The sequence below is a fragment of the Gopherus flavomarginatus genome, chromosome 7, assembly GCF_025201925.1.
Source record: "Gopherus flavomarginatus isolate rGopFla2 chromosome 7, rGopFla2.mat.asm, whole genome shotgun sequence".
Lineage (NCBI taxonomy): Eukaryota > Metazoa > Chordata > Testudines > Testudinidae > Gopherus > Gopherus flavomarginatus.
The window spans coordinates 58,558,122-58,583,347 of NC_066623.1; the positions used below are offsets into that span (position 1 = coordinate 58,558,122).

A 25,226-nucleotide genomic window follows, 5' to 3' on the forward strand; every position below is an offset into this window, starting at 1 on the left:
GTGGGCGAGGGTGGGGTGCAGGCGCGGGCCGCGTGTTTGAGACCCCTGCTGTAGAGCATCTTCTGCGCAGGGTCAGTGGGACTTGCCTGTCTTAGCCCAGCGCTGCCCTGGGAATCCCGCCGTGGTGAAAGGGGGCAGCTTGCATCCCGCACGCGAGGACCAGTGCTCGCCCGAGCAGCTGGGAAGCACCACGGGGGATACCTGCCGCATTGTCCCAGCTGCCGGGCCGCCTCTGGGGCTACCCCAGCCGCCGTTCCGCTCCCGCTGGGCGAGGCGGAAGCCCCGGCTGCGCTGCCCCGCGGGTTGCAGCAGGGGCCAGAGCAGCGGGCTGTGCGTGCGCCTTGCACGGGGCTGCAGAGCAGGTGACCCGGCGGTGCTTTGGGCGATGGCCCCTGTGCAAACGGCCGAGCCGCGCTGGCTGGCCTGGTCCTGCCCGGGCGATGGGCGCGGTGGTTCGCTGCCTGGGGGCGTCCCTCGGCCGCGTGGGCGAGCTGGCCCCACCCCCATCCGTCGGAGTGAGCTGGCGCTGGGGTGTCCGGCTCGCCGCCTCCCTGCGGCCATGGCGCATGAGGCTGGGCTCCCGCTGCTGCTCTGCTGCCTCGGGCCGCTGCTGTGCGGCGCTGCAGGGCGGAGCCGGGCGCCTCGGGACCCGGAGCCGGGGGTGCCGCCGGGCAGGGCCGGGAGCGACCTCTCCAGGCAGTACGTGGCCTGCCGGCTGTGGCGGGAGGGCTGCGAGCAGCCGCAGGAAGAGGCCAGCCGGGAGCCGCAGGGTGAGGAGCTGCCCTGTCTCCCTCCCCTCGATCGGGCACCTCGCCCTGCCTCAGGCCGCCGGGGGATCTTTGGGCTAGCGGGATGTCTCGGCCGATGCTGGGGGAGAGAAAGTGCTGCAGAGGAGCTCCGGGCCCGGACCATCCCATCACAGCCTCTTACAGCAGCTGAGGAGCTGAGCCAGGAGCTTTTTAGGTTCCCACAGTTAAGAGGTGTTGTGATCTGTTGTGCATATGCCCGTGTCTCCAGGTAGCTGTGCGTGTAAAATATGGAGTGACCGGCTTTTGTGTGTGTTTCCTATTTAATTCCTGTAGCTGTCAGTCACATGTGAGTTTTCATTGCTGCCTTCTGTACATCAGCATAACCAGAGAGGTCCCCCTAAGCCTTTGCAGTAAACAGACACTGCTGAGCCAGGCTGCGAAATGGGATTCATTTGTATGGGCTCCTAGACCTTGGATCCAAGCCAAGAGAAATCCCTTGGGGAGAGGTGCTGTCCCATCTCCAGTGGGGTTAGCCATTTCCCAGCCTACATCCCTAGCACAGGGGTGTGTGATGGGGATCTTGCCATTTTGACTGACTGTCTTTCTCAGATGTGTATATAATTATGGTCAGTAATTGTGTAGTTACTTTGGCTTCACCCAGTAGCTGCAATGTCCCATTTGTGTGACTGCCTAGATACCTATGTCAGGCCCATCCTGTCCCCGCCGAGTTGTGCTATGGACGTTGGTGCTGCTGGTAAATTGATAGGAGATTTACCATGGGTCTGTGGGGAATTCAAGGCTGATAGGGCAAGGTTTATCCTAAGGAGGCAGATAGCCTGCCATACAATTTCCTTTCTCACTGCTGTCTCTTTCCTAGGTTGGAGCTTGCCCCTGGTGGGTCAGGATTATCTGGAGATCCTTTCCAGCTGGTACTGCAGCTTTGGAAAGTGCTGCGAGACAGGAGACTGCAGAATAGCTAACAACATCACAGGTAAAGGCCCTTGAGATAGAAGATGGTCCAGAGTTTAAGGTGCTAGTCTGGAATTTAGGAGACCCAGATTCAGTTCCCTGCTCTGCTAGGACTCCCTGTGTAACCTTGGGCAACTCACTTAGTCTCTATGCCTCAGTTCTCCATCTGTATATGGGGCTGTCAGTGTCGCCTGGCCTTAAATTCTTTAAAGATTATGAGGTGTTCAGATGCAGTAGGAATGGAGGCCAGAGAAGTACCAGAGACAGAATGTGTGTGTATGTTTCCCTGTCAGCTGGAGTGAAACCTCTAATTCCCAGTTCCTAGAACTAAGGGCAAACCTATGTGAGGTTTTTTTAATACTTAAATCAAATTTTTGGTCACAAAGAAGTTAGAGAAGTAACAGTTCTTAGCCAGGTGCTGAATTTGCCTCAGTGTTCCATGAATTTAGACAATTCAACTTCAAAACATTTTCTGTTCTGTGATGCACAGACCCTCCTTTACCCCATGACAAAATCTTAACATCACTGTGCAGAGCACTTTCCAGAGCAGAGACCCTGCCTGTTCCTGCCTGTAGTCTCCTGCACACCCAGAGCACATGGAGGGGGGAGGAAGAGCTTGCTCAAAGAGGGTCTGCTAAGCCCCATCCCTTTCTCCCAGTCCTGACCTAGACGGTAGATACTGAGCCCTGTAGGTAGTCCATGTGAAAATGTCCTAAGCTGTGACTGGGTCTGGAACTTCAGTAATCAGCGCAAACAGTGATTGATACTTTGTACTTCTCTAGGGGTTTCTATCTGGGAATCTTAGTGCCTTTTTGCAAACGTTAATGAACTAATACCCTGTGAAGTGGGTAAATACAATCCCCACTTTCCAGAGGGGAAAAGAGAGGATACGTGACTTGCCTGAGTCCGTGGCAAAGTTGTGAATAGAGCCCAAGAATCCTGATTTGCACTTCTGTGATCAGATCACTCAAAATGCTGCTTTCCATTCTAGCTCTGCATCTGTAATACCACTGCACAGAGACCCCTTGAACAGGCATACCCTCCAGCAATGCAAGGCAGGATGCCTAATGCTCTAATGGGCTTAACTTAGAGCAAAAATGCTGCCAAACGTCCTCCCTACTTGTTCCTACCCTAAAGTGATTTTTTAAAAAAAATTTAAACAAGAAGTTTATTTAAACAACAAGATAGTGTTCTCTTCAAGTAAAGTATCTAGGATCAATGTTTTTTGGAGTAATGTACCCCTATTTAGACAGAGGTTGCTCTACATGTAACAGCTACATACAAAAAAGTTATAAAATCGTCCTTGGTTTTACAATGATAAAAGAAAAACCTTGATAGCAGGCAGGTTGGGTGTAAGATCAGTGTTTCCATTCGTTCTGCAGGGTTAGAGTTGGACCTGAGCAGGAGGCTACATGGTCAGCACTTGGCAAAGGACGTCATTCTGAAAGCAGTGCAAGGCTTCCTGGAGACGCCACATTCGGAGAAGGCTCTAGCTCTGTCATTCCATGGCTGGTCTGGCACTGGAAAAAACTTTGTGGCCCGGATGATCGCTGATCATTTGTACCGAGATGGGCTGAAAAGCGAGTGTGTTAAAGTCTTTATCTCGCTCTTTCACTTCCCACATCCCAAATATGTGGACTTGTACAAGGTGAGCAAGCGCCGATGTTACCAGCCACAACAGCTGCCGGTTAGTAGGGTAACTCAGGGTATGTCCAGACTACCCACCGTATCGGGCAGGAAGCAATCCATTTATTGGGGATCGATGTATCACGTCTTGTCTCGACATGATATATCAATCCCCGAATGCGCTCCGGTCGACTCCGGAACTCCACCAAAGCGAGCGGCGGTAGCGGAGTCAACGGGGGAGCCGCGGCCATTGATCCCACACTGTGAGGACGGGAGGTAAGTCGAAATAAGATACGTCGACTTCGGCTACGGTATTCCTGTAGCTGAAGTTGCCTATCTTACATCAACACCCCCACCCTCAGCATAGACCAGGCCTTAGTCCTAGCCTCTTCAATCCCAATCAAAGGGGCGTTTCTGAATAGGTAGCTATCTCAGACCCCACTTTTAGTAGAGGATAGAGCAGGGGCAGAGGCTGTTGGAGGAGCCCTATGCCAGTGTACAAAGTTGTGACACAGCAGAGAATGGGGAGTATTGACCTGGGAATGTTGCAGGGGAGTTTTACTGGGACTGTCTGCATTGGGGATGGGAGACTTTCCTTGAGGGAAGATACCTGAGAGCCCAGGAGGGGGGTTGGGCTTAGGGACACCTTCTGCCCAGGGAAACTGGACGAGATGGCTGGAGGGGGTTTTCAGTTTAGAGCTGGTTGGGGAAACAGGGAGCCCCAGGGCTGAGTGGGGTCTAAGCTCCCTGCCCCCCAGAAGGACTTGACTGAGGGGTCCTGGTTGTACCTACAAGCTTTGTTTCTGACTGTGTTCCTGTCATCCAATAAACCTTCCGTTTTACTGGCTGGCTGAGAGTCACAGTGAATCGCAGGAAGTGGGGGTGCAGGACCCTGACTTCCCCACACTCCATGACAAAAATATCAACTACAAAGTTCCAACCCTTCCCAGCAGGGGCCGCTGGCTGTGGGAGAGCCCAATGCCACTCCAGTACTGGCCCCTCCCAGAAGGCAATTATGAAAACTGGTGTGTAATGATTAGTGGTTGGTGAGCTCTGAGCTGCTGGGGCCATTGCAGGGAATGGTGCAGGAGCACTTGCAGTGGAGGAGCTCCCAGCTGTTGTGATCCCAGCCTTTGCCAGTGGGAGTCACGATAGGGAATGGAGCAGCAGGTGGGGTGCTGGCTGTGAGGGAGCTCAGTCTTCCGTGGTAGTTGTGTCTGTATGAAGGATGCAGTGGTGCTGGTGGTGAACACCAGTCATCTATACACAGGCCCCTCTACTTGCCAGTTCACACTCTTTTCCTACTGCCATGCAGGTTCAGCTGAAGAAGCAGATAAGTGAAACAGTGCAGCTCTGCAAGCAGTCATTGTTCATCTTCGATGAGGCAGAGAAGCTTCACTCTGGCCTGCTGGATGCCATCAAACCCTATGTGGATCACTATGACAGCATCGATGGGGTGGATTACAGGAGATCCATTTTCCTATTCCTCAGGTGACTACAAGGGACCCTAGGGAGAAAGGGATGGCTCACGGGGAAGGATCTGCTTTCTTCAAGGTTCGTGACAATCTATATTAAAGTCCCGTGATCTGGGAGATTGAGGTGTGGGACAGAGCTGCCCTTGGAAGGCACAGGAATTGATGGGAAAGTAGCTCTCAGGATTCTCCCTGTGCAGTGGCCCCAAAGCCCACTCACTACAGCTGCTCACCACTGCCTCATGATGGCTGATTGTAACTGTCTCTTCAGAGCCCATCAGTGCAGCTCCTGAGTTGGCATGTGCTGCTGACTGTGAGGCTGAATGTCTGCAACCCTCAGGAGTTGACTCCTGGATTCGGCACTGTATCAGTAGCACGCCAGTGAGCTGCATCTTAGGAATCAAACCGGTGCCCCACTCCGATGGTGTAGCCCAGAAAGTTGGGCAAGCATTGCACAGTTAATCAGAGAAGTGATGAGAAGTGTTTACCTTTCACTTGAGCATCTGCCGCTGGCCACTGATGGAGGCTGGATATACCAAACTAGGCCATTAGTCTGCTGTGGTACGGCAGGTCCCATGACCTCTACTTAATTCTGATCTTTAGAGGCCTGGGTGCTTCTCTCCACCTGATTCCAGCTGGATTTATCTGCTCAGAATGCATATGACCTGGCCTGCCATTTTCAGAACTGGCCCAGAGGTCAGGGGGACTCTCCCGCTTCCAATGAATAGGCCTCCGAACCCTTGATCAGTCTGTTTGTGGAGAGGAAACTGGAACTGAGCCCAAGGACGGAGGGGCTACCCTGCTCTTGTGGTCATGTACCATTGGCCATTCTCCCTGCCACGCTGAGGGGAACCTTGAACAACGTGTGATCCCAAGTGCTGTGGGAAGGGGGGCAGCAGAGCCGCTCTGTGAAGCTGCCATCTGGGAAGGCAAGCTCTCCTCTGGGCTGTGCACGCAGAAACACTGGCTCTGCATGTCTGCCATTTAGAAACCAGACTGCTCTCGGAGGTGTCATTGGAATTTTTGCCACACTGGGTCCTCCCTTATGGGGGTGGCTGTGTCTCTGTGAAGCAGAAGGGGTTTCTTTCCTGTTGATTCCAGGGGAAATGTGGGAGCTGCAGCTTCCAGGACAGAGCTAACTAAAATTTGAAGGGGAGCTGGGGTAGAGGGAGTAGGCTGTTCAGAACTAACGTGTGGGCAATGGGCTGGGGTGGGTAGGTGGGAGAGTCTTTAGTCTCATCCCTCTCCCACTCTCATCTTGACTACGAGTTTGTCCCCTCCATCATCAGAGATGGCTCATGAACCCCTTGGAGAAGGGAGGGGGGAGTGTCAGTGTGTGTACCAGTCCTACTCTTCTTTGCCTCTCCTGTTCCTAACCCCTTTGTACTGGCTAAGCATTTGGGAGGGGCTCAAGCAGCTTTTCTCCTGGGCTCTCTGCCAAGTGACCCCACTCTTCTGCACACCCTCCCCCACGCGGGCACAGGGCTGACAAAACTCTAGCTGGTGCAACTCCCTCACCAGGGCTGATGCTGTTTGACTGGGATAATTTTGCCTGAGGCTCCCTTTAGAAACTTCAGTGCCCACTTGCCCCCTTTCATTGCACGTGTGCTTAGAGAAACAAGCTTTTTTAAAAGTGGCCCCAATGTGTGAGTTCCAGCTGCCCTTCTCCTTACAAAGCACTAGTCAGTCAGGCAAGGACCCCAATGTGGGTTCTCTGCCTCCTTCATGATCTTCTGGCTCCACTTTCTCATCCACGCAAAGGGCTGTCGGGACCATTGTTTCTGGTGGGACTCATACCAGTTTCTCTATCCTTTGCTGACTTGTCTGCAACGGGGGGTTTCTCTGCAGGGGCTGGAGTCAATATGTTCTGTACTCTTGATTCACAGTGTGTAATAGTCTGGGAGGGTGGGGCCTAACCCTAAGAATCAGGGCTGGGGCTTGGAAGCAGTTGATTTGGTGAAAAAGTGTTTAGCTCTCTTTGCAGGGGGAGAGAAAGCAAATCTGTGTCTAGGGCCATTGGAAAGGCAGAGCTTTGGCTTGGAGCTACATGAATCCTTGTGCTACCAATGGCCTCAGGGCCTGGACTTGCGTGCTGTTAGTGGTTTTTGATGTATGATTTTGTGAGGAATAAACATTAGGATTATTCCAGATAAAGCATTTAACTTCCATTTCCTTCTCAGTAACACTGGTGGGAACATCATCAACCAGGTGACCCTGGACTTCTGGCGAGCTGGACGGATCAGGGAGGAGATCACCATGGAATACTTGGAGCAGCACCTACGCCTGGAGCTGCTTGAGTCCACAGGTAACTGAGCTAATCGCTGCAAGTCTGCACTGGAGTTTGGCATTCTGCTGCCCCTTCCTTGTGGGACTGGCAGGGAGCAGAGAGACATGGGGACTCATTTTATTGATTGGCTTTTTCATGGCCCTCAAAGATTACTGAACACCCACCCCCAAAATCTATCTTCACTACATTCCGGGGGAGGTACGTCAGTGACTTGCTTCACAGTCACACAGGCTTGGTGGCAAAGCTGGGGTTTGAACCTAGATGTCTTGCAAGAGGGTCTAGTGCCTTAGCCATAAGACTATTTCCTCTTCTATCTGAGCTACAGCCCCTATTATCAAAGGGAGTGGAGTAGAAGTACCATATGAGCAATGTCTCCGCAGCTCAGCCTTAGCCTATGCTATGCTGGCATATCCTAGCCAGATGACCACAGGATCCTCTTCCCCTTTCACTCCCAAATTCCTACTAATCAGTAATACCTTGTTGGCTAGCTGGTCTGAGAGTGGGGGTGCTGACTACTTCTCTAAAACAGCATTGACCACTGTTGGTGGTATCACTCGATGGTTTCAGACATATCTTGTGTCTGGAGATAAGTGTGTGCAATCTGTAAATAGATTTCCTAAAAACAGGATGAAATATGGGGCAGATGTAGCCTCGCGTGGGCACTTCGTTACTCTTGGTGACTATTGCCACCCTACTCAGGACACGGTGCTGAGCAGAGCCACCTCCAGAACCCAGAGCCGGCTGTTCAGAGTGAAGAGAGGCCCAGGACGTGCAGGGGCAGCACCAGACCTCCCCGTGCTCCTGGCAGATTTTTCCCTTTGAGTCTCCATAGTGGCATGCAACATTGACATCATCATGCAGCAGCATGGCCAGGAATGGCACACAGGCTGTGAACCCACATGGTTTCTCATGCAAAAGAGTGATTATGGCTTCCTACTTAAGGAGTGTTTCATGATTTCTATGTGTGTAATTGAAACCATGAACCTCCCCCTTCCCAAGATGCTTCTGCATGGTTAGGTGAGCAGTGGCAGAAACTCCATTATTCAGGGCAGAAGGACCTTTTCTGTAGAGAGATACGCCTTTAACTCCAGGGCAGAAGAACCAGACACACAATTAGCCAAGGCTCTCTCTCAGACAATATTTTCTCAGGGTTGAACCAGCTTCTCCAGGCAAACTGCACTGTTCTTTTAACATTTGTGCTAGCTGAGAGGGATGGAGATCTAGGTGCCTGAAAGACACAAATGGTTCTGTTACAAACTGTGCATTGAGTGCCCTTGTTGCTCTGGTTTTCATTGCAGATGGTGGCTTTGCCCACAGCCACCTCCTTCAAGAGAACCTCATTGACTTTCTTGTGCCATTCCTGCCCCTGGAGAATCACCATGTGAAGCTGTGCGTGCGGGATGCTTTTCTGGCCCGCAGCCTTCCATACACTGAGGAGGTGTTGGACGAGGTGGTCAGGATGATGGTTTTCATTCCCGAGGAGCAGCTTTTCTCTGCACAAGGTTGTAAATCTGTGTCTCACCGCATCAACTATTTCCTACCCTGAATGTGAGGGGGAACTGTACCAGTGACCAGCATGGCTGCTTGCTGCATAATGAGACCTGCTCCTCTTGCATGAGCCGATTGAAAATTCACCTACTTGCACAGTGATGAGAACTTGTGAAGTCCCTCAGAACTTGAAAGAGGCCTCCAAGGGTTGCTGTGATTGTCAGAGTTGTGTGGCACCTGTGCAGCATTCAGCTGGTAGAAGGCTGGGCTGCTATACCTGCCTTGCCTACTTGAAGTTCCATCTCTTAACAAGTAGCTCAGAGCAGAAGCAATGAGTAGCTGTTGCCAAACCAAGATTTCTGGATGGCAAACAGTGGTCTGCTTCACATGAGCAGAGTTGGTCTGGGACTTTGGCTTATTATGGTGTGAATGGTCTTGAGGTAGCTTAGTACCGTCAGTGGGAAAGTCTGAAGAGGTCACAGAAGTCATGTCCTTGCTTCCTCTCCTCTGGGCCTCTCCCCCAATGTGTCATTTCCAGCACCTGCAAAGTAAAATCAGTGCATTAGCTGTTGGTAAGACAGTGATGGAGAAAAACCTAAACTTAGCTATGGAGCAATCTCCCATTTGGGGATAGACTGAGAATGTCTCTCCCAGGAACCTTCTTACCAAGACATCTGGTTAACGACAACAGCTCTAGGAGAGGATGCCCAGCAGCCTGCACAGATGATGGTGCACAGTTTGAATAGAGGTTAGGACTAATATTCCCATCTGCAGCCTCCACCTACTGTGGGCGTTCCAGGCGTATAACACTGACCTTGTATAGAAGTCACCAAAGAGCAATGACACTACAAGACTCCAAGTGAGAGGACAAATAGTTCTTGACAATTTGTTTAATATAAAGATTAAAAAACCTTATTTTGTTACTGTGCTGTGAAGAGATGTTCACTTTAGACATGCTAACATTCCCCCCCGCCCCTAGACAGCAAGGTGCCAGTGTGTCTGCAATTCCAAGTCTATGAATGTCTCCACTACAGCCCAGGACTATTCTGACAGGGATAGCATTGGGTGATACGAGCCAGCATCTTCCCCTCACGGAGGCAGCTCTTGCTATGCACACTCCTCATGCTCAGATTCCTCAGTTTGGCTAAACTACTTCTGCAGCATTCACTTAAGGGAGCTCCCAGTTGCAGCAACTTGGCCTCTTGCCTGCTCTGATAACTCAGGAGGACTAGAGTACAGGGTGGCTTATCTTTGTCCTTGTCTAGAGCAAAGGTTGGAGAGTAGTGGCTGTGAAGGAGAATTCTGCCATTTGATTACTATTTCACAGACGAGCTAGGATTTTGCTGTTACTATCTCTGGCCAAAAGCCAGAATGTGTATTACTACAAGAGGGACTGTTTGCTGTCTCGGGTACCTGCCAAATGATTTAAAAAAAAAAAAAAAGCAAGCCCTAAAATGTCAACAACATTAAATACAGTGGAATTAGATGAATAATCACTTACTCTATGAAGATGAGGTGGAACAGCAGACACTTGCACAGATTTCAGAGTGGTAGCCGTGTTAGTCTGTATCTGCAAAAAACAATAAGGAGGCCTTGTGGCACTTTAGAGACTAACATTTGGGCATAAGCTTTTGTGGATTAAAACCCACTTCAGCAGATGCACACAGTGAAAAATACAGAAAGCAATATGAATATTACAGCACATGAAAAGATGGGAGTTGCCTTATCAAGTTGGGGGTGGGTCACTGCTAATGAGGCTAATTCAGTTAAGGTGGAAGTGGCCTATTCTCAATAGTTGACAAGAAGGGGTGACTATCAAAGGAGAATTACTTTTGTTGTGCTAATGAGGCCAATGCAATCAATGTGGACATCACTCATTTCTAACAGTTTTACTGAGGACAGAGTTCAGCTGCCTGGACGTTGTACTTGCTCTTTGATCTATTTTAGGCTTTAAAAGAGTCTGACCAGACACATTTTGTCTAATTGCCATTGAAGTGGATTTTGAGCTCGTATTCCCACCTAGCATATTGGCTTCTAGTTACTAGTGAATGACCATGCACCGCTATAGTACTGTGAAGATAAATGGTCCACGTGGTTCCTTACTGTTTTTCTTTTGGCTGAGTGATAGAGCAGACCAGCTTACACTGTGTCAAAACAGTATAGCTCTCTCATCCTTCCTAGCTACACCTCACCACTACACTTCTGTAAGTAATTAACTATAAACTAATGGTTTAGAAGTTATAGGTATAAAAGAGTACTTACACAAACTCTATTTGACCACATATATCACCATGCTAGCCAAGGAGTTTGCCATCTCTCACCAGCTCCCTACTTGCTTTCATTTCAGTGTACACAAGACTTCAAGAAGTATTATCCAAAAGAATAAACCTCATAAAATCATAATAAACCACTACTTGGTCATGAATTAAGACCAAAAGAAAGCCGGCTCCTCCTCCTCAAAGCTTCCTCTTTTTCTCATCTAGGTTAAATTCAGATGAAAGGGGAAAACATAAGTGGTTTAGATTCAGTTATAGGACATCAAAAGCTGAGATGCTCCCTGGTGCTAAAAACAGATCGGGGGAGGGGGCAGGGGGTTTAGTAACTAGCGCAGGAGAGAACTTCAGTTATGGAAAAACCAATGAGACAAATCCTTGCACTCAGATTGGCTGAAAGGAAATGCAGTCTGGCTGGAACAATCCCATTTCAGTGGGGTTAATAACATATTCAGGTTCTTTGCAAACCTGCTCAGTTAAATGTTTCTATTTTTTACATGTTTGCAGAGATGTTAATTTTTAAGCTCAGTGCAGCAACCTTTAGCTTAGAACCAGGCAAGCTGAACCACTCCAATAAAAGCACCATGTATTCAAGTTTATTTGCCAATAAAATATTGCAACTTTTATTTAAAACAAAATGCAACTTGGCAAAACTTGTGGAACGACAGGCAAAACCTTATTTACATCAAGTTTAACACTGTTTGCAGTTCACAGTCAGACAATAGAGTGAAAATTAAATTAGAAAAAACAAATATATTACAACAACAATTATTAAACAAAACAATCGACAACACTGGTAGTGTGATTGGTGATTTAAGGTGTTTTTAGTTTAATCCAATATTGTCCTCAATAAATTCACTACTGATACAAACTGTGTGCTGAGCTGACCATAATCGTTAACCCCTGTGCACAGCACACACATTGGAAGAGTGACCCTTTGGTATAGACATTTAATATTAGAGAGAGAAATAAAGCAGGTGTTCAGTAATCTAAAATTTGCTATCAACATGGAATAGGCTAAAGATCTTTTTCTGTCCTCCAGCTCCACTGACCATCCATGCAAAATCCACTTGCATAAGATACTGGAAAGCGTTCAGCACACATAGAATAAAGGAGGTTTCTGAGCATGCTCTAGTCACTAATCTCCATTTGTGGCGACCTCTGTAAGTGGTGTATTGTGCATTTAAAACAAAGTGGTGATTACCAGCCTGTCACTTGCACTTGTGAAAAAGTGAAACCCACCACTTGCCAGAGCAGTCATAACCCTAGAGAGAGACCGAGCATACTGTACTGGAGCCATCCTGCAGTGGTGCTTTGGTCACACATTATCTCCTTTTAAGTGACAGCACAAATAGCAGGCAAGGCCTTCTTCCGCACACATTGGGCCCAATTGTGAAGTTCTTACTCAGGCAAGCTCCCAAGGGCTTCAGTGGGAGGCTGAATAAAACAGTAAGGAGCTCAGGATATGGCCTATGGCAATTACTGACCCCAGTCACTATGTAACCCCACTAGACAGCAGCTTTTTAATCCACTACAGAACTGATGAATGTCAACACAAACACTGGTGCTCTATAAAACAAAGCAGTTGTGTCATCATCACATTCTGCTGTGCTATAGTAGGAAGAACTGTCTACGTTCCACAGCACAAAATGCTGTCGGATATCTAGCATTTTAAAAAAAGACTGTGGAGACATCTGGTATATCTTACTTATATTTACAGCCTAGTGACTTGGAAAGGCCAGGGCTTGTGGAGCAACTCCCACAAAGCTAATGCTATGTTGGTCAGACATGCTGAGAAGGCTGTTACACAGTGGGACTACAGGGCCAGTAAGGCTATATGGCTGGTTCCCAAGATGGCTGTATTAGTGTCAGCACTTTCAATGCTACAAAGGAATGTAGAGAGCAATGAGATTCTGCATGGACAGGAGGCAGTGCCTTGGCAACTGTGCATCTCCAGGTGACCACACAGAAGAAGGAACTAACATTGTACCAAAGTTAAAAACAATCTACAGTTTATCAACAGACACTGGTAAGTTGTGCAACAGCCTCAAACTACTCACAAGTGACCAACTGTCAGGTAGCACCCATGCTACACTACCTGAAATGGGTAGAGTCAACCAAAGTGAAGACTGTGTTTGTGGTTTGGGGGGGGGGGGGGGGGCAAGGGCAGGACATCAGTGGCAAATCTGCCCAGCATGCCTGATGCTTCAAATATAAATGTGTAATGGCATGAAGTGGGTGGGAGGGAAAGCGGTTAGTTTAATATATTAACTCATTTTGCAGTTCTTACTACAGCAGCAACAGTACTGTGGAAGTATGCCACCTGGGCTAGTGCATCCACTCCAGCAGCTCTGAACACCATCAGTGCGTTACACCTCTTTCCCCACAACCATACACAGACTCTCCCCCCTCTGGGACTCAGGCTCAGAATTCTCAGCATTAGGTACCAACTGTGCCCTACTGCCTTTCCCTGGTGATCTCTGGAGGCCAAAATATGCATTAGTGCAGAAAGGGGAGGATCTGTACAGCCAGCTGGCCATGCAGTCACTCCAGGACTCTGGACAGCACGTGGAAACCCCCCCTACCAAAAGAACCCATCATCGATTCTCCTGCCTTTTACAGGCAAGAGCAAGGAACTTCTCTCACTTGCGGACACAAGTAAATCAGATTTGCTGGTTAGGGAAAATTCTTGAGATTCTGCCCTTTCAGCTTCAATCTCTCACACACACTCCCTCCTCCAGTGTCTCTTCCCTCCCTCCCTCCCTCCCCCTATTTTTGAGATGAAACTGTAAACGTGAGGAGAACTCAGTGATCTGAGGTACTTCACAAAAACTCACTCAAGTATCAGTCTTGCCTTTTGAAAGCATCAATACAGGAACAGAGCTTCCCCTCCATGTGTAATTTTTCCTTTACCCAGATTGACAGTAGCTACCTTTGAACCACATCACTGATTTCTTGGACACATGACAATAAGTTATTAAGGACGGGGTTTGCTCCAGGCACACTAGCAGCTGTTGAGGACACCTGCAGTTCCTGCAGGCTGAGTTCCAGTTTGCTCACGGCTTCCCGGAAGGCAAATTTGTTGCGTGTTTGTGGGATGCAGTCCACATAGCCTGAGCAGTAATCCAACAGCTGGTGCCCCGTATCCACCAGCTGGCTGTTTGGCGTTGGCTCAGCAATGGCACTCGAGAGGAGGTCTGCACACTCCAGCAGTGCCTCTTTGCTGATTTTGTCTGCTGAGATTTTCTCAGCTGCCTGTTTGGTCTTTCTTAATGCCACTTTAGCACCTGCTGTGCCATTGGCCATTTTCGCTGGTGAGGTGGAAGATGATGACAGAGGCACTTGAGGGGGAGGCATCATGGGCCTCCCAGCTTTTCCACCACCATGTGCCACCACTGCCTTTTTACCACCTTCACTTGTTTCCAGTCCATGCTGCGCTGCTGCGGCGTTGCTCAACTCTTCTGCTGTGTCTGAGCAAACGGGTGACTGCTGCAGGAGCCTCATCACTGGTGGTGGAGGTGGGGCACACTTTGGTTTTACCCGTCTGGGCCGGTCCCTGTCGCCGGAAGATGTGACCTGATGCTCAGATAAGAGCTTAAATTTATTACCCTGAGAGTCTGTGCCAATAAGCTGCACATCTGCTGGAGTATGTTTTAGAGTGGGTGAGATTAGGACTGGCACTTTGTGGTTATGAGTGGTTGGAAGTATTGCTGCAGCCTTTGCTGGAGAAGACCATCCTGGTCTCTCTCCATCTTCTAGGGCACCTTGCCGTGTACCACTGTTTTTTTCTTTGCTCTTAGGGGTTGTTGCCAGACCTGGACAGTCCTTCTCTGCAACAGCTGAATCCCCTGAAGAGGTTCTGACTGGAAGAGCAGTGGCACCTCTTGGCAAGAGTTTGGCTCTCGGTCTCTCTCTGGTCAGAGCAGGACCTTCTTCAAGCCTTTTGGGAAGCAGGTCAGTGGATCTACCTATACTCTCCTCTGGCTGAGAGGAGGTAGACACTGTCCTTTCCAGCTGGATTTTTGATCTCTGGCAATTTCTAGGAAGAGTCATTGCCATCCTATCCTGCTCGGGAGGCCCCGAAGACATGGAAGATGTAGAATTTGACCTTGGAAAAGGCTTTGAAGCTTCTTCGCCACCCGTGGGTTTCCCTGCTCGTAAACCCAGTGTCTTTTTAATCAAGCGTGGTGTAAAGAAACCTGTGATGCCTGACCACCCACCACCAGTGTTTGCACTCCCACCACTGCTGGTACCACCACTGTCATCACTGTAGAAGTTCCTCTGTGCAAAGCCCCCACTGTAGCACTTGGCTGGGGCCAGGCTTGCATCCTGCTGGGTGGGAGTAAAAGAAAATCCATCAACATGCTGCAAGGAAGCAACAGATGAAAAGTTACCCGTGAGTTCATATTTCTTGTGGGGCTGATTCTCCATCTCACGGAAGGAACTGCTACGCTTTGGAGGTGTGGGGGCATTCCTCTTCTTCATGAAGGAGCTGAAAAAGCCACCCTTTCTGTCCCTGGTGAAAGTGGTCTCTTTAGCATCTTCCAAGAGGCCGCTGGGGGACTTGTCCCTTTGCTTGCGAGGCAGTGCTGGAGATCCACTTGTTGGCTGTGTGCTTCTGATAAACCCTAGAGAGAACAAACAGATGTGAATAAAGAATTGATAAAAACTTGAACTCACCCTGCAGGTTGGAATGGATTGAACAGGCCTGGAACATGTAGACGTTCCAAATCTGCAGGGCTCTCCTCTGAAAAAAATATAATTTTGTGCACATCTGGTCTTTGGCAAATGATTTAACACACAAAAATAAGTCAAGAAGTTCTCTTAACAGAATATCTAGGATAAAATTGAGGAATCTGCTCTTGTCTTCTACTTTCTTGCTATTTCTTTTCCTTTCCTTGTCCCTATTCTCTCTTCCTTCCTTAAACGCTTAAAATGTTTTTGAATTTTATTGTTTGATACAGGACTTCACATATAAAACTGACAAAACACAGCAAGAGATTTTTCTTTAATACAGCAATAAATGTGAAATTAAAAGGAAAAAAAGTTGAATTTACCAAAATAAAACGGAGGCTACAGCCGGTCCCCGTGGCATAACTGATTAAATGCCCTAGTATGTCATGACAGTGACCATCAAGCTTTGACTCCACAAGTGAAATAAACCAGAGGAATTCTGTAGCTAGTTCCTGGGCATATGTCCTCACCACAAAGGCTGCTTCACACCATGAAACAATTACTGAACTCTGTTTTTGAGTCCTAGAATGAGGTGGAGAAGCTTGCACAGCACCTGCCCAAACCAGGCCTGCTTTTAATTAATGCTAGAAATACCTTAATTTGCTTAACAATAAAACAAGCAATTTCTGCACACAGACCATGACAAAAAGCCCAAACTTGTTCTGTACCATTTCAATCTTCTGAAGAAAAGAGCCATGCTGCTTTTCTCCATATTGGAATCCTCCTGTCTCTCAGCACCTGCAGCTTTCCCAAGAAATCAAGGGTTCCCTCAATCTGATCACTCCACTCACTACTCCAGAAACAGTAACACAGCCAAGATTTACTGGCCCTGTACTTGCCCATGGCTGTATTACCTTTTCCTTTCCTACCTTAATTTGACAGTGCACAGCAAGTTCAGGATAAAAGACACCACTATACAAGACAGTTACCTTTTCTGTAACTGATGTTCTTTGAGATGTGTTACTCATGTCCGTGCATGCTCGCCACGTGCACCGGTGCCAGAAGTTTTTCCCCTAGCAGTACCCATAGGGGAGTGGTGCTAGCGACCCCTGAAGTGGTGCCACCACGGCATGGTATAAGGGGCGCTGCACACTCGTCCTACCCTCAGTTCCTTTTGCCAGACCACTCCAACAGTGGAGAAAGAGGGTGGGTTGTGGTATGGACATGAGCAACAATCTTGAAGAATACCAGTTATGGAAAAGGTAACTGTCTTTTCTTCTTAGAGAGAGATTGTTCATGTGTATTCCACAGTAGGTGATTCCAAGCTATATCTGTTGGAGGTGGGTAGGAGTTCACAGACACTCGGGATGGAGCACAGCCCTGCCAAACTCGGTGTCTTCCCTGGTCTGGGAGACGATTGCATAATGCGAGCCCAACATGTAGACCAAGGACCATGTAGCAGCGCTACAAATGTCCTGAATAGGGATGCAAGCCAGAAAGGCAGTGGGCGAGGCTTGCACCCTTGTTGAGCGTGCTCTCACAATCGGTGGCGGGGGGGACTCCCGCCAGGTCGTAACAAGTATGGCTACATGAAGTGATCCAGCTGAAGAGCCGCTGAGTGGAGATCGGCCTGCCCTTCATGCATTTGGCTGTGGCGATGAACAGCTGCGAAGACTTCTTGAACGGTTTTGTTTGTTCCAGGTAAAATGCCAGGGCCTGTCTCCCATCTAGCACGTGGAGACGGTGCTCCTCACTAGATGTGTGAGACTTGGGACAGAGTACCAGAAGGAAAACATCCTAGCTCATATGATAGGTGGACACCACCTTGGGGAGGAACAAAGGGTTGTGGGTGGAGCTGGACCTTATCTTTATGAAATACCATGAACGGGGGGTCAGAAGTCAGGGCCCAGAGCTCCGAGACCCTCCTAGCAGATGTGATTGCCACAAGAAAGGCTACTTTCCATGAAAGGTGGGATCAGGAGCACGTGGCAAGTGGCTCAAACAGAGACCCCATCACCCTGGCCAGACCCAAGTTCAGGTCCCACTATGGGACCGGGGGCCTAACATAAGGAAAGAGGCGATCCAAGCCCTTACGGAACTGACTGGTCATGGCGTGAGAAAATACTGTGTGGCCCTGGACTGGCGGGTGGAAGGCCAATATGGCTGCCAGATGCACTTTGACAGACAAGGGCGCTAGGCCCTGGGCTCTGAGATGAAGGAGATAATCCAGTATAAACTGGAGTGGGGCAGCCACTGGTGAGACACCATGATCAGCGGCCAACCGAGAGAACCTTAACCATTTTGCCAGGTAAACCTGACACATGGAGGTCCTCCCCTCTTGGCCTAACCTTTGAGCAACCACGCCGTGAGGTGGAGAGCTGCAAAGTTGGGGTGGAGGAGGTGACCTTGGTCCTGAGAGAGAAGGTCTGTGAGGGTTGGCAGCAGCCATGGGGGCGGGGGTGGGGGGGAAATGGACAGGTTCATAAGAGTCCCATACCAGTGCTCTCTGGGCCATGCTGGGGCAATCATGAGGACGTGAACCTTGTCCATCTTGATTTTTTCCATGACCTTGCTGATCAGCAGAATTGAGGGAAAAACCGTATACATCTCTACCCCGATATAACGCAACCCGATATAACACGGGTTCACATACAATGCGGTAAAGCTCTGAGTGGCGTGTTAAGGGGTTAGATAAGGGGCAGAAGGTCTCAGGGGCGGTCAGGGGCTCTTCCCCCCCCCCAGGGTCTAGGAGGCCTGTGGGGAGGGCAATTTGGGGGGGCCCCACAGTCTCAGAGTGGCCTGGGGGATTAGTGGGGGGCCAGGAGCAGCCCACTCCATTCCCTCACCCTGGCCCCAGCCTTGTTGCTTAGGGGAGGGGGCTTGGGGAGACGGCTCTCCCCTGCACTCACTGGCAGCAGCGGAAACGGAGCAGCCTGGCCCCAGCCCGCTCCACTCCACCAGCTCCCAGCTGCAGTGCTCTGCTTCCCACCACAGGTGAGTGCGGAACCTTTCCCCCTGCCCTCCCAAGCGACATGGCTGGGGCTGGGGCTGGGGCAAGGAAAGCGGAGCAGGCTGGGGCTGCATCGCTCTGCTTCCCACCACCGGTGAGTGTGGAAGGCATCCTTTTCCCAACCTCCCCGCACTCACCAGCAGCGAGAAAAAGCGCCGCGGCGTGGAGCGAGCTGGGGCCACGCCACACCGCTCCGCTTCCCACCGCAAGTGAGTGCGGGGAGGTTGGGGAAAGGACGCCCCCTGCACTCACCAGCAGCGGGAAGAAGAGCAGCCTGACCCCAGCCCACTCTACTCCGCCAGCTCCCAGCTGCAGTGCTCCACTTCCTGCCACAGGTGAGTACAGGGGGCATCCTTTCCCCAACCTCCCTGCACTCTCCAGTGGTGGGAAGTGGAGTGCCGCGGCTGGGAGGTGGAGGAGTGGAGCGGGCTGGGGTCACGTCGCTCCGCTTCCTGCCGCTGCCGGAGAGTGCTTGGAGGGGGCAGGAGGTGTGGATAGGGGTTAGAGCAGTCAGGGGATGGGGAGCAGGGTGGTTGAGTAGGGGGTAGGGTCCTGGAAGTGATTAGGGACAGGGGTCTCTGGGGGGGGCAGTCAGGGAACAAGGAATGGGGAGGCCAAAGCAAGTTTGATATAATGCAGTCTCATTTATAATGCAGTGAGATTTTTTGTCTCCCAAGGACTGCGTTATATCGGGGTAGGGGTGTAGTAGCTGACCCGACCAGGACAGAAGGCAGGCATTGGAAATCACACCCTTGCCCAGACCCCTCCTGAAGCAGAACCGGGGGCACCAACAGTTCTGCCTGGTTGCGAAGAGGTCCACTTGGGGAGTGCCCCACATTTGGAAGATCATGTGAGCCACCTCCGGGTGTAATGACCACTCGTGTTGGGAGGAGGAGTCCCGGTTCAGGCGATCTGCTCGAGAGTTCCGAATGCCTGGTAAGTGGTGGGCTTCCAAGTTGATATCGTGGGCGATGCAGAAGTCCCACAGCTGGAGCAGTTCCTGGCAGAGGGCTGAGAAATCATAGATTATTAAGGTTGGAAGGGACCTCAGGAGATCTTCTAGTCCAACCCCCTGCTCAAAGCAGGACCAATCCCCAAATGGCCCCCTCAAGGATTGAACTCACAACCCTCGGTTTAGCAGGCCAATGCTCAAACCACTGAGCTAGCGGGCCCTGCTTTGCCTGTTGATGTAGAACTCTGACTACTCTGCTCGTAAGGCACATGCAAAAGGCCACATAGGCCAGATGGACTGCTTGGAGTTGTTTGACGTTTATGTGCAGGGCTAGTTCCTCTGCAGAGCACAGACCCTGGGCATGGATGTTTCCCACGTGGGCTCTCCACCCCAAGTCCAACACATCAGACACCAACTCTATAGTTGGGGAGCAGTTCCTGAATGGGACCCCTCAGAGCATGTTCTCTGGGGTGGACCACCAAAGAAGGGAGGCTAGTACGGACTCGGGCACAGCGAGGACTTTGTCCATCCTGTCTCTGGACTGGGAGAATGTTGAGGTCAGCCGTGCACGCTGCCATGTGATCCAGGAGTTGGAGGCACGCCCTGGCAGTTGTCACAGGAAACCTCATGATCGTCCTGATGAGATCCCTCAAGGTTTCGAACCTGTCCAGCAGGAGGGAAGTTCTGGCTGATGTCGCGTCGAGAATCGTGCCAATAAACTCTATTTGTTGTACTGGTACCAATGTGGATTTGGTGGTGTTTACCAGCAGTCCCAGTATGGTGCATGTGGACAGGAGAAGTGTTACATAGTCCTGTACCTGTGAGCTGGAGCTGCCTTTGACCAGCCAGTCACTGAGGCAGGGGAAGATCTAGACCCCCCCCGACGCCTGAGGTAGGCCACCACCACAGACATGCACTCTGTGAAGACTCTGGATGCTGTCAAGAGGCCAAATGGGAGGACAGTGAACTGGTAGAGTTCCTGTCCTACCGTGAAGCGGAGGAAACGCCTGTGGCCCTCAAATATGTGAATGTGGAAGTATGTGTCTTAAGAGATTGTACCAGTCTCCGGGATCCAGGGAGGGAATGATGGAGGCCAGGGAGACCATGCAGAACTGGAGTTTTACCATGTACTGGTTTAGGCCTCGCGGATATAGGATGGTCCTGAGGCCCCCTTTTGCCTTCAGGATAAGGAAATAGTGGTAGTAGTATCCCTTGTACCTGAACTCCGCAGGCACCAGCTCTACCTTCCCAGGTGAAGGAGCTGCCTCACCTCTTGCTCGAGTAGGCTTTTGTGAGAGGGATCCCTGAAGAGGAATGGGGAAGAGGGTGGGCAGGTGAGGTAGAGAGAAATTGGATTGTATAGCACTGGGAGATAGTGTTGAGGACCCACTGGTCCAAGGTTAGTAGCGACCACTCTGGAGGAAAGTACATAGACAGCTGGAGAAGGGTAGGTCAGGCGGATGCCTGGTGCAGACTGGTAAGTCGTCTCCGGGCATTCCATCAGAATTGGCCCTTACCCGCCTGCTTACCCTTAGAGGGGCCAGGCTGCGGGGCAGGCCGAGACTGCCGCTGTAGACGCTTCTTATAATCCTTGGATTTTTTATAAGGAGGTTTGTATCGAGAACGGGTGGCTTGGCTGGGGGCCTGCTGAGGCTTGAACTTGGTCCTGGCCAGGGCCAGGACATAGAGACCAAAAAAGTCTTTAAGGTTGCGTGAGAGTCTTTGAGACTGTGTAATTTCATGTCTGTTTGCTCTGTGAACAGGGCCTTGCCACTGAAGAGGACATTCTGCAAGGAGCTCTGTGCCTTGCAGGACAACACGAGCCATGCTGCCTTCCGCATGGACACCGCAGAGGCCATAGTTCTCGCTGCCATGTCTGCTGCGTCCGAGGCTGCCTGAAGGGCTGCTTTGGCAGCAGCGGTGCCCTCCTCCACCAGGGCCTTATACTCCTTCCTATCATGCTCCTGGAGGGAGTCCATAAACTTTGGCATTGAGCCCCACAAGTTAAAATCATATTTGCCCAGCAGGGCTTGGTGGTTTGCTACCCTCAGCTGGAAGCCTAAAGAAGAATAAAGCTTTCTACCAAACAAGTCCAGCCTCCTCGAGTCCTTATTCTTAGGGGTGGGAGTGGGCTGGCTTTGATGCTTCTTGTGGTTGACCGCCTCGACCACTAGGGAGTTGGGGGTGGAGTGGGTGTAAAGATATTCATGCCCCTTGGTGGGCACGAAATACTTCCCCTCTGCCCTCTTAGATATAGGGGGCAAGGAAGACGGAGTCTGCCACAGGGCAGTGGAGATTTTCACCATCCTGGCCAGTGCTGTGGCTGAGAGGACATCAAAGAGGGAGTCCAAAGGCTGCTCCACCTCTTAATCCTGTAAATTGAGGCTTGAAGCCATCCTTTTCAGGAGCTCTTGCTAGGCTTGTGTGTCCTCCTGGGGAACACGAGGCCATCATAGCGCCGCCTCCTCATCAGGGGAGGATGAGGATGGAGGCACAGTGCTCTGCACTCCCACTGGTGCCACAGATCCCAGCACTTGGTCCCCTTCTGAGTATAGGGCTGAGGAAGAGCACTCCGCTGACCCCTTCCTGGGGAGTTGAGAGAGGGAGGCCGACGGTCTGTCCAAGACCTTGGCTACTAAGTGGGCCACCACTGGGGGCTGCGTTGGGGCCTGGGGGTCCATTAGTACCAGGGTGCTGGCCAGGGAGTCTGAGGCCACTGCACTTGCTGTGACACCATTGGGGCGGGCTGCCCTGCTGGACTTTTCTGGTCTGCTGACTGCCGGCTCCGAGGGGAGGCTGGGCTGGCATATGAATGACTGCTATCCCAGGATGGGACGAGTAGGGGCGGTGTGAGTGGTGCTGGGCTCGAGACCTTGAGTCCGGTGTAGAGGAGCAGGGAGTACCATCTGTAGTGGCTGCTCCACAAACGGCTCCGTCTGGCAGATCCACAACGGCCGGTTGCTGGCGATCTACGCCTCGAACTGCAGGAGCGGTGCCATGCCGTGGACCTCGACCGGGACGAAGAGCGTGAGTGGTGTCGACTTCGATACCGTGAGGGGCTACAGTGGCTTCTCGGAGTTGATGGTCCCAGTCCCGGTCAGGCATGCTCTGACCTGAGGCCTGCGCTCCCTCGATGTGGAGTGGTGTCTCAATTCCCTGGCTGCTCGGCACCCAGCCAGACAATTGGGCGAGTGTCGACAGGGACTGGTGCACTCTGCAAGCAAAGTGGTCACTCTGCATATAGCGGCATTGGGAACCTTCCCTCAACCACGAGCGGTACCACCCACATGGCAACTGTGGCAGTCTGAACGCTGGCTTGCCTCTGGACTGGGGAGCCACTGGGGTCGGTGTAGCTGGTACCAGGAGAGACATTATGTCTTGAGCTGCCTGCAGGGAGGGCACCCATATGTGGCCACTGGTGTCCGGGGAGGTTGGCTTGGAGTGGGCAGGACTACTCCGCTCTACTTGAGTCAGAGGGGGATCGAGAGCTGCCCAGTGTGGGTCTAGTCTTGCCCCCAGCCTTGCCCTGGTGCCTTGACGGAGAAGATCTCTTCTTCATCTTCTTAGAGTGTCCCGCTGATGTGGGTTTCCCCAAGACAGCATAAGCAGCTAGTGTGCGGGTCACTTATGGGCACAGGCCATTTAAAAGTGTCGCACGGCTTAAAGCCCAGGGCATGCCCTGACTTGGGCACACTTCTCTAGTCTTTTTTTTTATTTTTTTTTTTTAATATAGACAAAGTTAAACTACAGGTACTAACTAACTATGAACTAAATGACAGTCCAAACAGGGAAAGCTACAGTGGACAGCTGGAGCACAGCAGTTCTGAAACACCTTCACTGGTGGCAAGAAGGAACTGAGGGTGGAGGGGGGCACCAGTGCCCCTTATATCGCATCATAGTGGCACCACTCCAGGAGTCACAAGGGGCGTTTCCCTATGGGTACTGCTAGGGGAAAAACTTCTGGCACCGGTGCACATGGCAATCACACACACCTACTGTGGAATGCACATGAGCAATCACTCGAAGAACCAGTTGAGTCTATTTGATGAGTTATTAAATCTACAAAACATTCTGGTAAAATACACAGGGCAGATGCTCAGCTGGTATAAACTATCCATAGTTCCTTTGACTTTAATAGAGCTATAACAATTTACACCAGCTGAAGATCTGCCCCACAGCGTTCCGGTCACATTGATGGTTGTGCCCATACCTGGTGCTGAGCTGGAAGCTGAATGCTCCACAGTATCTTGTGTTCCTTCAATATTCTCCTTGTTCTCTGCCTGTTTCTTCAGAGTCCTAGTCTTGGAGGGAAGCATGGGTAACCGGGGCAAGTAGGGAACTATGGATGAGGAGGAGGCTGTTCTTCCAAGCTCCTCTGCTACCTCTGTAAGAAAAGCCAGGAGAATAGTTGGAACAAAGAAGAGCAGAGGAATGAGAGTGTGTGCATTTTTACAAGCAGCACTGGACCAGAGAGAGAAGAGCAACGGATTAAGCCTGTGAATGTAATTTTGCTCTACTGAGTCCAAGGATGCAGAGGATTGGTTATTTCCTGATGGTCTCAAGGTAACTCGTTTACATTTTTAAATTCAGCAACCACGAAAAAAAAAAAAAAGTTCACATTCTAAACTTTGAAGTTGAGACAGATCTGCTCATGGCTCAAATGCTAACCAAGAGGTTCTAAAAAGGGACCACCTCTACCTTTAATAGGGAGAAGCAGCCCGCAAAGACTAGCGGGGTCCCACAATGCAGTCCCTCTTGACCTAGGAGGAAGCTGCAGAGCTCAAGGTGGAGGACATTGCACCTTTGCAGGCTGCAACCCCATATTAAAAGATGAAGACAGCTTTTATTTTCTCCAATGTATACATGTCAGGTGGGTCCTTAAAAGCTCCTGGCAACTTGCCAGGCTGCCTCTTGTCTAGGCAAAGTTTGACTGCCCCTATTCTAAACCATCACTGGGGAATTTTAGACAGGAGTCTTTTTTCTGTGTTAGGGAAGTGGATGGATCAACTTTCTTTACATTTCGTTTCAAAGCTGGTTAGGAGGTGCTGAGGTACTCCCTTCTTCTGTCTAATACTGTGTACTATGTTTCAAACTACGGGCTTGTCTACACTGCAGGTTACGTCAGTATAATTATGTTGCTCGGGGGTGTGAATAAGCCACCCCCCTGAGCCACATAAGGTACACTGACCTTGCTCAGAGGTGTGAATAAGTGATGTAAGGGACACTGACCTAGAGTGCCCGTGTGGACAGCGCTATGTCAGTGGGAGAGCTTGTTGGGGTGGATTAACTAAGTCGGTGGGAGAGCTCTCTCCTGTGGGCACAGACTGTACAGCAGCTTCACCAGATGCACTACAGCGGCACAGCTGCACTGGTGAAGCTGCACTGCTGCAGCGCTTCTAGTGTAGACTAACCCTATTATTTATTTTCTAGCTATGTCCATGAGGTTGTTGCATCCATTTTGTTGCTGGTAATGGCACGCTAGAAGAATCTGACTTCAGAGATTAAAGCAGTAATACTACCTTATAAATATAAATTGTTTTCACAGTTGTGCAATTTCTGGAGTAAAAAATATAAACCCTACCTATTTTACACCCACCCACCTTCCTCACTTGTCTCCTGAATGATAGTCAAACTCAGGTCTGCAATGGAAGCAAGAGTTTAATCTTTCTAAAAATTTCTCCTCTTTGTATTTGAATGAATTACTTCAGTTTCCCCTGCACTGAAAT

The 25,226-nt window shown here is 50.4% G+C and overlaps 2 protein-coding genes across 6 annotated transcripts in view; one reads left to right on the top strand and one right to left on the bottom strand.

Annotated features, from left to right (window-relative positions):
- The first annotated feature begins 525 nt into the window (after positions 1 to 525).
- Positions 526 to 9,029, top strand: TOR3A (torsin family 3 member A). Of its 2 annotated transcripts, none has more exons than XM_050963318.1 (6): positions 526 to 770; positions 1,627 to 1,740; positions 3,101 to 3,366; positions 4,660 to 4,835; positions 6,997 to 7,121; positions 8,402 to 9,029. In XM_050963318.1, exons 1-6 carry the CDS (start codon positions 560 to 562, stop codon positions 8,647 to 8,649), a joined length of 1,140 nt encoding a protein of 379 aa, XP_050819275.1. In that variant the 5' UTR covers positions 526 to 559; the 3' UTR covers positions 8,650 to 9,029. The 2 variants fall into 2 exon arrangements, with proteins under 2 accessions (XP_050819275.1, XP_050819276.1); XM_050963319.1 differs by lacking the exon at positions 526 to 770 and adding an exon at positions 788 to 1,017.
- A 2,430-nt stretch (positions 9,030 to 11,459) lies between these two features.
- Positions 11,460 to 25,226, bottom strand: part of ABL2 (ABL proto-oncogene 2, non-receptor tyrosine kinase) — a 77,770-nt gene continuing 64,003 nt past the window's right edge. For all 4 annotated transcript variants that reach the window (XM_050963001.1, XM_050963004.1, XM_050963003.1 and 1 more), the window contains exons 10-11: positions 23,711 to 23,884; positions 11,460 to 15,492 (exon numbers count right to left, since the gene is read on the bottom strand). In XM_050963001.1, coding sequence (XP_050818958.1) covers positions 13,793 to 15,492; positions 23,711 to 23,884 — 1,874 coding nt within the window. In that variant the 3' untranslated portion in view covers positions 11,460 to 13,792. The remainder of the gene's footprint in view (positions 15,493 to 23,710; positions 23,885 to 25,226) is intronic.